Source organism: Arvicola amphibius, chromosome 1, assembly GCF_903992535.2.
Source record: "Arvicola amphibius chromosome 1, mArvAmp1.2, whole genome shotgun sequence".
Taxonomy (NCBI): domain Eukaryota; kingdom Metazoa; phylum Chordata; class Mammalia; order Rodentia; family Cricetidae; genus Arvicola; species Arvicola amphibius.
Window position 1 is genome coordinate 177,814,272 of NC_052047.1, and position 14,091 is coordinate 177,828,362.

Below are 14,091 nucleotides of genomic sequence, written 5' to 3' on the forward strand. Positions count from 1 at the left end.
TCAGTTTGAGATAAAGTTTCTGAATTTTAATATCTGAGTCTTTGAAAAAATCTATGTACTTTTTCTTTACAAAGTAATAGATATTCTTTTGATATTTGATCAGAGAGGAGTGATAATCAAAGGTTTAGAGGAAATCACAGTACACAACAAAGATGAAGTTTACCAAATTTTGGAGAAGGGGGCAGCAAAACGGACAACTGCAGCAACCCTGATGAATGCTTACTCCAGGTAAGGGAGTAGTTTCCTTTGCTCCGTTCTCCTTTAGGAGAAATCCGGAGGCGTCAAGTCAGGACTGATCAGGGAACTGCGTTCTAACAAGATTTGGTGCTGTAAGGGGAGTTCTTGGTACTCGACCTCCATCAGAGTCAAAATGGCGGCAATTTTGGAACATTACTGAAAGGAAACAAAGATTATTGCAGAAGTAGTAAAGTTTTTTGGTTTTTCGAGACAGGGTTTCCCTGTATTTTCTAGAGCCTGTCCTGAAACTAGCTCTTGTAGACCAGGCTGGCCTCGAACTCAGAGATCCGCCTGCCTCTGCCTCCTGAGTGCTGGGATTAAAGGCGTGCGCCACCACCGCCCAGCAAGTAGTAAAGTTTTAAAAACAGAATTCTTTTTCAAATGATGGTCTGCTGCCTGTGGTGTGGTGGTTCATGTCTGTGATTCCAGCATTTGAGAGGCTGAGGAAAGAGGCTCAGGAGCTGGAGTTCAGAAGGACATATATAAGTAGGCCAGCTAGGCTACACACTGAGACCTTGCTTCCAAACAAAAGAACCTTAAAACACAAACTGTCTTATTTCTAACCCTTCTGTTGACTCAAAAACCCAACCAAAGATGGGCCTGGTAGGGTTCACCTTAATCCCAGCCACCTTAATCCCAGTACAGAGGCTTGGAGGCTGGTAGGATTTTTGGAATTTGAGGCCTTCTAAGGTCACATAGTGAGCCTTTGTCTCAAAACCAACCAAAGAACCAACAAAACAAATAATTTAAATGGAACCATATCTGCTGGGAACCCCAATTAAATTTTAGGATGAAATGCACAGAGGCTAAGCTACCTTTTTAGAGTGGCCTCTAAGGCACTGTTATATAACATGTACTGGAAAAAAAATCCTATGGTCTCAATAAAAAGAAAATCACATGTTAATTTTCATTCTTTTGTGGTTTTTTTTTTTTCAGGTATACTGGGAATTAAATATGGGACACATATTAGGCAAGCACTTAATCACTTGATTGATAGAATCTGAGAGCAAGGGGCTGGAGAGATGGCTCAGAGGTTAAGAGCACTGTCTACTCTTCCGGAGGTCCTGAGTTCAATTCCCAGCAACCACATGGTGGCTCACAACCATCTGTAATGAAATCTGGCTGCAGGCATACATGGAGGCTGAATACTGTGTACATAATAAATAAAAAAAAAAAAAGAAAATGAGAGCAAATCTTTGTTTTAAAATGATTTTCTGGGGCTAGAGAGATGGCTCAGTGGTTAAGAGCACTGGCTGCTCTTCCAGAAGTAATGAGTTCAATCCCCAGCAACCACATGGTGGCTCATAACCATCTGTAATGAGATCTGGTGCCCTCTTCTGGCGTGTGAGCATACATGGAGGCAGAATGTTGTATACATAATAAATAAATAAATCTTAAAAAAACAAGAATTTTTTAAAATATAAAAAAGAAAATTAAAAGTTACTTTATTTTCCACTGCTGATCACATTAACAAATGCAGCGATGTTCTGGATGGGAGCTATCTTCTCTGAGACATTCATTCCTCTTTTTCAGAGGTGCCTGAAAATTCTTTGTGTGTGTGTTGCTGGGGATGGAACCCAGGAACTGGTGTGTACTAGATGTAGGCTTTACATCTCCAGCCCTAAAAGTTCTAGGGGAGTTTAGATAGCTTTTTTTTATGGTCAGTATTGTAGGTAGCAGGTAGAAATTTTATCATTGCAGGTTTTATTGTTGTCTTCCTTTGTGTGTTTAGATCTTCCTTTCCGGGTTTTCAGTATTTTGTAGAGAACGAGTAGTGCTTTACATTGTAATGATTGGACAACCTGGTCTTGTTTTCTAGTCGTTCCCATTCAGTTTTTTCTGTTACAATACATATGAAGGAAACTACAATTGATGGAGAAGAGCTTGTTAAAATTGGAAAGTTGAATTTGGTAAGCATCCTGCCTTAATGCCACTGTGTTATTCTTGATTACTTCCTAGAGATGCTTGGGATTTCACTTACATACAGTATTTTTATAGTTAACTCCATTAATTACTTTGGAGTAGAAGAAGAAATTTGTGGAAAGTTTATTTTGCTAGCCATTTAGTACATTATATATAATAAAAGATATAAAAGAATACAAATCTTTGAATCCAAATACAATAGATTGACATTTTCTTTTTAAATTAAAGGTTGATCTTGCAGGAAGTGAAAATATTGGGCGTTCTGGAGCTGTTGACAAGAGGGCCCGGGAAGCTGGGAATATCAATCAGTCCCTGTTAACTTTGGGAAGAGTTATTACTGCTCTGGTGGAAAGAACACCTCATATTCCTTATCGAGAATCTAAATTAACTAGAATCCTGCAAGATTCTCTTGGGGGGCGTACAAGAACATCTATAATTGCAACCATTTCCCCTGCGTCTCTCAATCTTGAGGTAAGCCCTTTGAGAGAAAGCTACAGATGTGGGAACTGTAAGCCTTTCTTAACTGTCATATTTTTAAAGTTCACTTTACTTGCTTCATTCTATACTGTAATATATAGGAAGCTGGACATTGTATATGAACATATCTTGAGGTTGCTACTACAATAAAAAGCTGGTGATGACTTCCAAAGTGGTTCCATTTTTTCTTCTCTCTCTCTGTCTCTCTCTGTCTATCTCTCTTTCTGTCTCTGTCTCTCTCTCTCTCTCTGTCTCTCTGTCACTCTCTCTTTGCTAGTTTTCTTTTGAGGTAAAATTTTCTGTGTCTTTCAGGTTGGCTAAGACTTGTGTTCTTCTTGCCTCAATTTCCAGAGTGCTGTGACAGTAGGCATGTGCTGTATCAAACTGGCTTGATAATTTAAAAAAAAAAATTCTTTGTTTTTGTTTTTCAAGACAGGGTTTCTCTGTGTAGCCCTGGCTGTCCTGGTACTCACTCTATAGATGAGGCTGCCTCTGCCTCCTGAATACTGGGATAAAAGGCGTGTGCCACCATCACCCAGCTAAAATAACTTTTATATTTATTTGTTTACTTATTTTGTGTATGTATGTGTGTGGGTATACAGATTGGGATCAGAAAACAACTTGTGGTTGTCACTTCTACCATATGGGCTCCGGGGATCAAGTTGAAGTCATTTGACTTGATGGCAAGTGCCTTTGCTCATCTTGCTAATCCTTCATATATTAAAAAAAAATTGCTGGGGCTGGGAAAATGGCTCAAAGATTAGAACCTTTGGCTGCTCTTCCAGTGGGCCCTTGTTGGATTTTTAGCACCAGCATGGTGACCCACAACCATCTATAACTCTAGTTATAACTGATGTCCTCTTCTGGCTTCCTTAAGCGCTAGACCCACACAGAGTGCACAGTTTTATACATACAGGCAAAACACCCATACACATAAAAAAATTGCTGAGGGTCAGTAGTGCTGCATGCTGTGTAGGGGTTCATTGAGAACTCAGACCGAGTCAAGACTTTTTTTGGAACATTGACTTATACTTAGCACACTATTTTCATTATGATATATTATTGTGCTATGTTGAAATTGTGCTACATATCAACACTACTTTCTTTTTATGGGTGTGTAATATTTAATTATATGGATATAGGTGTTGTGTGACAGTGTTCCTTGAATCTCATGGACAAATGTCCACTCACCTCAGATAGAGTGCATGCCAGACCAAAAGCAAAGACATTGCCAGAGCTCACCTTGGTGAACGAATGGGTTTTATTGGGGTTACTTATAAAAGCAGAAATGACTCAGACAGCTGTATCACCAAAAGCGTTCTCCCTCTCCCACGTACGTTTTAACAGAAGTGTCTTATCTTCATCCTCATGCCTTCAGTAATTAATCTTTCCTTTTCCTGACAGGAAACTCTGAGTACATTGGAATATGCTCACAGAGCAAAGAACATAATGAATAAACCTGAGGTTAATCAGAAACTCACCAAAAAAGCTCTTATTAAGGTAATTGTGAATTTGTATGGAATAATGTAATTGTGTTTGGCATGTCTGAAATACATGATTAGCAACAGATATAGTAATTTTCTTTTTCCCCTCAAGACAGGGTTTCTTTGTGTAACCCTGGCTGTCCTGGAACTCATTCTGTAGACGAGGTTGGCCTCTAACTCAGAGATCTGCCTGTCTCTGTCTCCCATGTGCTTGGGATTAAAGTCGTGTCCCACTAGGCCTGACTAAGAATAGCAACAGTTCACCTTTAATCAGGATTTGTTAAATGTCTTGTTGTAGACATTTGTTAATGAGTGATGGTCTCACTGACCAAGAGAAAGGGTTCTGCCCACAGTGGTTCTCGAGAACTGCTGCACTAAACTGCTACCAGCCCCATGTGGTAGGGCTTTTATATAGTGATTTAAAGTAAAGTAAATGCCTGCTGTTACAGTGTTCTAACACTGATATGTTGACATTCCCAGCTTTATGGCACAGTTGACACTCTTGACATTTGTGTTAACAAGTAGAAATTTTGTTTACATCTTTGAGCCGAAATTTACTCACCGTGGCATTTACCTCTTGTCAGCACTTATTTAAATATTTAATACATTAATGTAGTTCCCCAACATCTATACAATCCACTCTTAGAAGAAAATTAACATTGTAGTTTCCCGTCTTTATAGTCAGGTAGCCACTAAAATGCTTTCTCTGTGTCTATCTGTCTCTGTTTTGTTCTTGAGCAGAATCTTAAGTTTGTAGCCCAGCCTGTCCTGGCGTTTGTCTCCTTTCCCCCCTGCTCGACCTCTTTAGTTTTGGGATTGCAGGCACAAACCACCATGCCTAGTTTATCAATACACTTTCTAAAGATAGTTTTGATTTTCCTATACATTTCCTACACGGAGAATCATATACTATTTGGCCTTTACTTCTATCTTTTACTTGGTATAACATTTGAGATTTTATTTATGCTGTTGTTGATGTGTGACAGTAATTTATTTCTTTATGTTGATGAATAACATTCTTTTGTATGGATAATACTATACTTTGTTTAAACATACACAAGCCAGTAAATTATTTCCCAAAATGCCGTAAGATGCTCATAGAATTCTCTCCTCTCCTTAGTGCTAGTTCCTGCACTCACTACTCTGTTCTATAGTATTCTGTAGTTTCAAAAGTATTATTGAGTGCCGGGCGGCGGTGGCGCACGCCTTTAATCCCAGCACTCGGGAGGCAGAGGCAGGCGGATCTCTGTGAGTTCGAGGCCAGCCTGGTCTACAAGAGCTAGTTCCAGGACAGGCTCCAAAGCCACAGAGAAACTCTGTCTCGAAAAACAAAAAACAAAAAACAAAAAACAACAAAAAAAAATTATTGAAGGGAATTATATACAGTACATAAACTTTTGGAGTTGTCTTTTTAAATTTTGTATTCTCTGAGGTCTCACCCAAGTTGTCATGTATCTATCTCAATAGGTCTTTTTAGTGCTGAGTGTTTTATGGTGGCTAAACTATTTGTATAATTTGTGTGATCATCTTGAATGATATATTGAATAACTTCAAATTTTTTTTCTGGGGATTTGCTGACAGTTTCAAAAGGTTTAGTCCATGGTCATCATGGTGGGGAGCATGATAATAGGCAGGCATGGCATGGTACAGAAGTGACAGCCAAGAGCTCACATATGATCTGAAAGATGGAGGCCGAGAGAGGAAAACAGCCTGGCGTGCGCTTTTGAAAACCTACTGACATACTTCCTCCAACAAGGCTCTGACTCCTTCCTAACAGTCAAACTGGGAACCAAAGATTCAAACACATGCGCCTATGAGGGCCATTCTCACCCAAACCACCACAGCACATTTTCATTTAAAATTTTATTATTATTATTTTTTGTTTGTTTGTTTTGTTTTTTTTTTTTTTTTTTTTGTTTTTCGAGACAGGGTTTCTCTGCAGCTTTTTTAGAGCCTGTCCTGAACTAGCTCTTGTAGACCAGGCTGGTCTCGAACTCACAGAGATCCGCCTGCCTCTGCCTCCCGAGTGCTGGGATTAAAGGCGTGCGCCACCACCGCCCGGCTAAAATTTTATTATTAACTATTTACATGCCATGGCATACATGTGAAAGTCAGAGGACAGCCTTTCGGTGTCTCTTCCTCCTAACCCTGACCCAAACCCTGATCCTAAACCTAACCATGGGTCCAAGAGATTGAATTCAGGTTGTTAGGATTCTGTGGCAGATGCTGTAGCAGCCAAGACATCTTTTCTGTAATGCACTTTCATTTCTTTGTGTTAATTGTCAGAGAGTGAATTTGCTGTGGTACATGGTAACTAAGTACATCAGTCAGTATTTGTTTTTTCGAGATAGAGTTTCTCTATGTAGCCCTGGCTGTCCTGGAACTTGCTCTGGTACCAGGCTGGCCTCGAACTCACAGACACTGGCCTGCCTCTACCTTCTGAGTGCTGGGATTAAAGGTGTGAGCCACCACCACCCTGCTAATACTTCAGTTTTTAAGGAATGATGAGGTGGTGTTACTCTGTAGCTCAGACTGGCATGAAACTCTTATTCCTTCCACCTCTGCTTCCTGAGTGCTGGATTTACAGACATGTACCACTAAGCCCAGCTCTACTAAGCCATTCTTTAGAGTGGGTTTATAATCTTGCCTTCCCTCAACATAAGTGATATAGTTTTTCCATATCCTCATCAGCATTTGGTGACACAGCTATTTTTCTCTTTAGCTATTCTGAAAATGTGTGGTGGGTGTTAGTTTTATCACTTGGTTTTAACTTATATTTTTCTAATGATCAGTGATGTTGAACATCTTCTCTTGTACTTGCTTACTTGATATTCATGTCTTTTTTTATATTTTTTTTTCTCTTTTTTTTTATTAGATTTTTGTTGAGCTCTACATTTTTCTCTGCTCCCCTCCCTCCCTTTCCCCTCCCCCTTCAACCCTCCCCTAAGGTCCCTGTGCTCCCAATTTACTCAGGAGATCTTGTCTTTTTCTACTTCCCATATAGATTAGATCTATGTAAGTCTTGCTTAGTGTCTCATTGTTCATATGTCCTTTTTGTTTGTTTTGTTTTGCTTTGTTTTGTTTTTCAAGACTGGGTTTCTCTGTGTAACCCTGGCCGTCCTGGAACTTGCTCTGTAGACCAGGTTGGCCTCCAACTCAAGAGATCTGCCTCCTCTGCCTCCTGGGTGTTGGATTAAAGGTGTGTGCCACCACCACCCAGCTCAGGTGTCCTTTTTGGTGACATGTTTGTTTATGTCTTTAGCACTACTTCCTAATGGATTATTTGTTCTTTTTTGGTGCTTTAGAGTTGTTTTATAGATTTTTTTTTTAAAATATGAATGGGTGTTTTCTTTGCAACTACGTTTTACTCCTTTGTGGTATGGCTTCCCATCTTTCTTGTTATCTAGTTTATCAAGTTTTTTAGATTTATGTGGGCCTATTTCTGGACTCTGTTCGATCCCATATTTATTCATCTCTTTTCTCACTAATATTACTACTGCAATTGTATAATGATCCTCAGATTGTCCTGGTTAGTTTTGTCATCTTGACATAAGCTAGAGTCATTTAGACAGAGGGAACCTCTATTGATAAAATGTCCCAAGCAAACTGGCTTGTAGGCTTTTGAGGTTTTTGTTAGTGATTGATGTAGGAGGACCCAGCTCACTGTGGATCGTACTACCTCTGGTTAGATTGTCCTTGGGTATATAAGAAAGAGGGCTAAGCAAACCATGAGGAGCAAAGCCAGTATGGCCTCTGCTTTGAATTCCTGCCCTGACTTCCCTCAGTGACTGAGTATGACCTGAGGGTTGTAAGGTTAAGTGAATACTTCCCTCCCAAATTTCTTTTGGTCACAGTATTTTATCACAGTAGAGATCAAAGCTGGATAGGAAGTTTAGAATGAGCACATTTAAAGACTCAATAAGGCAATTGAAAGAATATTTCTAGACAAATTAGCATGAATTTAAAACTATATAGCTATATATAACTATATAAGTAGAGGTAAGGTCTACACATATGATCTCAGCATTTCAAAGGGTGAGACTGAAGCTTGCCATGAGTTCCAGGCCAGCCTGGACTTTGGAGTGAACTTCTATTTTTTTTAAAGTATAATTATGACTTTTTATGTTTGAAAAACATAAAGGACTATCATTTATTTCCTGTATGTTCTCTCCACACCGAATGATAGAACAAGAAAAAAAAAACCTAACTTGGTGTCTGTATATAACATGTTTTTGTGTAGGAGTATACAGAAGAGATAGAGCGTTTGAAGAGAGATCTTGCTGCAGTCCGTGAGAAAAATGGAGTGTACATCTCTGAAGAAAGTTTTAGGTAAATCTTTGGCTGTGCAGTTGATAAGTTTTTTTTTTTTAAGTTTACTTATTTTAAAGATATGTGTGGGTTTGCCTGCATGTATGTTTCTGTACCCTATTCAGGATGAGCTGTATGGGCCAGAAGAGGGTACCAGATCTCCTGGAGATGGATTTATAAACAATAAGCTGTAAGCTGCCATGTGGTCCTGGGAACTGAATCCAGTTTCCCAGATGAGCAGACAGAGCTCTTAACTACTGAGCCATTACCCCAGCCCCTTAATTTCGTTTTTAGAGATGGTTTCACTGTGTGTGTGTGTGTATGCATATGTATATATTTATGTATATACACACATACACATATGTATATATACACATATATGCATATGTGGATATGTGTGTACACACACACACACATGTATATATATATGTCCCAGGCTAGCCTGGAACTCTCTGAATCCTCACAGTTCAGCCTCACAGTTACTGGAATTACAGATGTGTCCTAATATACTCATCTCTAAAAACCATACCTTCAGATAACAGGTAGTTTGATGTAAAACTACCTATACTTATAAGTATGTAGCAATAAGGAAATGTTGTCTACTGCCAATAAGTGCTTCTTTTGGTTTGGTGTTCAAAAGTAGTTATTGGGCCAGCGAGGTGGTTGTTTGTAAGGGAACTTGCTGCAGAGTGTGACTTCAGTTTGATGCCTGCAACTCACATGGTAGAAGGAAAGAGCCCACTTCCACAAGTTGACCTTTGATCTCTACATATATGACATCATATTGCATGCGCACACATGCGCACGCACACACACAAAACAAATAAAAAAAAAATAGTTTTTTTTTTTCTTCCTAAAAAGTGGCATGCCCCAGGAGGCAGAGATGGAAGGATTGAGAGTTTGATGCCAGTCAGGACCACATACCAAGACTGGTCTTAAAGGTAAAGCTATGATCGATGAGATGTGTCATCAGATAAAGATGCTTGCTACTAAGCCTGAGGACCCAAATCCTCAAACCCACATGGTAGAAGGAGGGAACCAGTCAGGCCTCCAGAAGTTGTCACCTGACCTCCATATGTGTGCTGTATGTAGCACACACCATCTCCCTCACCAAATAAATGTTTGCACACACACACACACACACACACACACACAATTGCTATCAAACACTTTTTAAAAAAGATTTATTTATTTATTATGTATACAACACTCCTTCCACGTATGCTTGCATGCCAGAAGAAGGCACCAGATCTCATTATAGATGGCTGTGAGCCACCATGTGGTTGCTGGGAATTGAACTCAGGACCTCTGAAGAGCAGTCAGTGCTCTTAACCTCTGAGCCATCTCTCTAGCCCCATCAAACACTTTTTAGAAAGCTTTTTAGCTTTTTATTTTAAAATAATCATTGGTTTATGTGGAAAGTTCTCAGTGTACAAAGTAGCCCCATGCATAATGATCATTTATTTAGTCAGGGTCTCATGTAGTCTAGATTGGTCTCAAGCTCATTTTGTAGTCAAAGATGACCTTTAACTTCTGATCCGCTTACCTCTACCTCTAAAGTGCTGGGAGAAAGGCATGTGCCACCATGCTTAGTTTTATGGAGTCCTGGGGTTAATCCAGGGTTTTGGATGTGGAGCAAGTACTTCACCATTTGAGTCACATCCTCAGCCCTCTTAATATTTTTGTTTTTTTATGACAGGGTTTTGCTATGTGGTCCTTGCTGGCCTTAAACTCACTATGCAGGTCAGGCTAACTTTGGAGATATATATCAATTCTACTTCAGCTTCTGAGTACTAAAATTACAGTGTGGCTCATAACACCTGGCACCCCATATATGATTTACCCAGTTTCCACCAATATTCCTTTATATAACCATGACTCAGTAGTAAATGTAGGAGATTGGCATTGATGCCTTGTGTATATATGGTTCTATTCCATTGTGATACATGTATACATTTGTGTAACCATCACTGCAGAGAAGATACATAGACCTCTTTTTTGCCACTTCTTTGAAAAAGGTCATATTCATCTTCCCTTCTCCCTATGACCTCTGTCATCTAACAGTTCTAGACCCAGTCATTTCTCAGATTTCCTAACACTCAAGAAATCAGTGTAACCCATTAAAACGGATCTGGAAGGCTTATGAGTTTTGTGTTTCAAAGCATTGCTTCAGTCAGGTGGGATATCCCATGCCTTTACCAGCGTCTGTCTTTAAGAAGAAGAATCATTAGCCGGGCGGTGGTGGCGCATGCCTTTAATCCCAGCACTCGGGAGGCAGAGGCAGGCGGATCTCTGAGTTCGAGGCCAGCCTGGTCTACAAGAGCTAGTTCCAGGACAGACTCTAGAAACTACAAGGAAACCCTGTCTCGAAAAACTAAAAAAAGAAAAAAGGAAGAATCATTCATCATACTTTATTTTACCTTTTTTTTAATGGTTTTTTTGAGACAACTTTCTCTGTAGCAGTCCTGACTGTCCTAGAACTTGCCCTTAGACCAGGTTGGCCTCAGACTCAGAGATCTGCCTGCTTGTGCCTCCTGAGTGCTGAGATTAAATGTGTGTACCACCACTGCCTGGCTATTTTACCTTTTTATACTTTGATTTTATGTTCAAATATTTTTGTTGAATTTTATTTCTGTTACCCCATTTTTAGTTTGTAAGAGCTCTACCACATCTTTCCAGACCTTTAGAGAATATGGTGTCCTATTCTAGTGTAGGTAGATTGTACTCCTCAGAAAATTGTTAATATTGTTAAAGTTTACACTTCAGGATGTGTGTGTGTTTGTGTCTGTGTCTGTCTGTTTGTGTCTGTGTTTTCAAGACAGGGTTTCTTGGTGTAGTTCTGGCTATCCTGGGATTCACTCTATAGGCCAGGCTGGCTTCAAACTCACAGAGATCCATGTGCCTCTACCTCCTGACTGCTAGGATTAAGGTGTGGGCTATCACTGCCCACCATATCAGGATCTGTTTTACTTTTTGTTATTTCCTCAACTGTCTAATGAGTTTTGGCTGGCATTAAAATATGAATTAGTTTTGTGGGGGGAGAGACTTATAGTCTTGTAAGTTGACTGACTGGAGTGTAAAAAAAGGTGATTCCTGGAATCACATCGGGGCTTCCATCATGAATTTTCCTTGGTTGAATTTTTTGCAGGGCAAACCAATTGAATCTTTCTGAGAACACTCACCCAGTTCTCTGGTTAGAGAATACTCTAGCCACTATTAACAATTAGCATGGGGTTAAAGGAGTTCACTGGTCACTGGAATTTTCATTCAGATGCCTGGCTCTTCATTGTGAGTAGTGAGAGGGGAGCTGAAGTGGAGGCTCCTGGCTCTCAGGAAGGAGGTTCATTGCCCCCTAGAGGATATTCAGCAATATCCAGGCCTCTTATTTGTTCTAAGGCGAAGACTTTATTGGATGAGTGTTACACAGCATTCTTTAACATTTAACTTGAGCAGATGGAAGGTGAGAAGCAGGGTGCCATTCAAGTCCATAAACTGAAGCAGGCCTGTGAAGATGTAGATAAAAACGGTAGTATGAAGCAGAGCTCAAAAGTTGAAGTTGTGGGGCTGGAGAGATGGCTCAGTGGTTAAGAGCCAAATGTTCTGAGTTCAGTTCCCAGCAACCATTACATGGTGGCTCACAACCATCTGTAATGAGGTCTGGTGCCCTCTTCTTGCCTGCAGGCATACATGTGGACAGAATATTGTATACATAATAAATAAATATTTTTTAAAAATTGAAGTTGCAACATGGTAGCTTTTTATAGTGAAAATCTAGTTTGTAATAAAATGCCTTTGAGAAATTTGTCATGAGAAAAAAATGGGGAAAAAAAAGAGTATTAAAACCTGACCTTTCCTACTGCATTTTGCCTTTTTAGTATTGTTTTGGTTAATTCTATCACTCTGCAAATAAAGATTCCTAAAGTTTGAAAGTCTGCCTGATACAATCCGTGCAAAATTCCATGTGGCAGGGAGACACCTGGTTCCGGGTGAGCCTGAAAGGTCTGGGTGGTCTGAGTACAAGACTGTGTGTGATTCAGGGCTGCTCCCCACGCTGCTCCCTGCTGTAACAGTTCCTGGCCATTTGATAAGATATTGCCATGTGGAAGTTCCCAGAGCCATCACTCTAACACGAGGCCAGGACTTTGTAGCACCTGCAGTGCATTAGGATCCAAATTAAGCTCACCCAATTCAGCCACCGCCCCACCCCACCCGAATTTTCTTCTTGAATTATAAATCAGATCACAGTTGGGTTTATTAAATGTCCTAAAAATCACACCCAGAGCCCTTTGTTACTCCTGAGCATGAAAGATCATGGAAAGTTTGAGCTGTTAAGCCACGTGCTCACTCATCCACTGTATTTCTTCAGATGATTTCTGTAGGTTGATTTCTTTTTTGGCTTTTATTACTTTTCCTTTAGTAACCAATATGGTGTTATCTTTCTGGTTTAAAAAATAAATTAGTATTGCTATTAAAATTAAGTTTTATTATAATTAAAGCACTGTCAAATACAACATTTTTAAAATGTAGTATTACCAGATCGATTATGATTTTTCTCATGTTTTCTTCATTCATTAAAACAGAAACATTAGCTGCGCAATGGTGGCGCACACCTTTAATCCCAGCACTCGGGAGGCAGAGGCAGGCGGATCTCTGTGAGTTTGAGACCAGCTTGGTCTATAGAGCTAGTTCCAGGATAGGCTCCAAAGCTACAGAGAAACCCTGTCTTGAATCCCACCCCCCAAAAAACAAAACAAAAATCACCAGAAACATTAAGTGTTTTCATAGTATGTATTTAACAAAGATTACAAAAAGAAATGTGGTCTCTATTTAAGAATTCATGCTTCCCCGCACAAAAAGTTTAGGCTATTTTCATGGATCTGGTTCTGTCACTTGTTCCCCAGAGCCAAGGCCAACTTGACAGCTGTGATAATTTCTTGCACTTAGAAGTAGGGGCTCTAGCCGGGTGGTGGCGGCGCATGTCTTCAATTGCAGCACTTGGGAGGCAGGCGCAGGCGGATCTCTGTGAGTTTGAGGCCATCCTAGTCTATAGAGCTGGTTCTAGGACAGTCAGGGCTACACAGAGAAACCCTGTCTCAGAAAACAAAACAACAAATGAAATTAAGTAGAGGCTTCTTTTGGTGTAAAGTGGTCCAGGTGAGCACTGACACCGTCATCTTTTCTGGACAGCACTGCTCAGTAAGGAGTGAGGGGAGAGGTGGTAATAAGTCTGTCCAGCTTAGAATTAAGATCTAGCTTTTGAGAGTATGCATTTTCATCTCAGTATCAACACTAGCTTATCTGCTTGGATCAAAAATATGAAGAGACGAATGTAGTTATAAAAATGCATAAAATGTTCTATGCTAGTAGCAAATAAATGCATCTTAATATGTTCTAACAAGCAAGTATATATTTAAGGTAGTACAGTCAGTCCTGTTTTTATTTAAACAGCAACAACAATAAAAAAACCATCCCATCACTTTGCTTCTGGAATTGGGTGGGGCACTTATCCATCCTTTCAGCAGGCTATCAGGTCATCTTCCTGCTGTTCCTATTGGCTCCCTGAAGGAAACATTATGTTGCTGTTTCATAGCAGCACCATCTAAGCACACCTTTGCCCAGATCTGAGCTGATTAACAAAAATGTTGGAGAGAGCACAAAGGTT

The 14,091-nt window shown here is 39.9% G+C and overlaps 1 protein-coding gene across 1 annotated transcript in view; it reads left to right on the top strand.

Moving 5' to 3' along the window:
- Kif11 (kinesin family member 11) overlaps positions 1-14,091 on the top strand; it is a 50,295-nt gene that overhangs the window by 14,216 nt on the left and 21,988 nt on the right. The window contains exons 6-10 of the mRNA XM_038343930.1: positions 104-228; positions 2,057-2,147; positions 2,389-2,631; positions 4,042-4,137; positions 8,362-8,450. Coding sequence (XP_038199858.1) covers positions 104-228; positions 2,057-2,147; positions 2,389-2,631; positions 4,042-4,137; positions 8,362-8,450 — 644 coding nt within the window. The remainder of the gene's footprint in view (positions 1-103; positions 229-2,056; positions 2,148-2,388; positions 2,632-4,041; positions 4,138-8,361; positions 8,451-14,091) is intronic.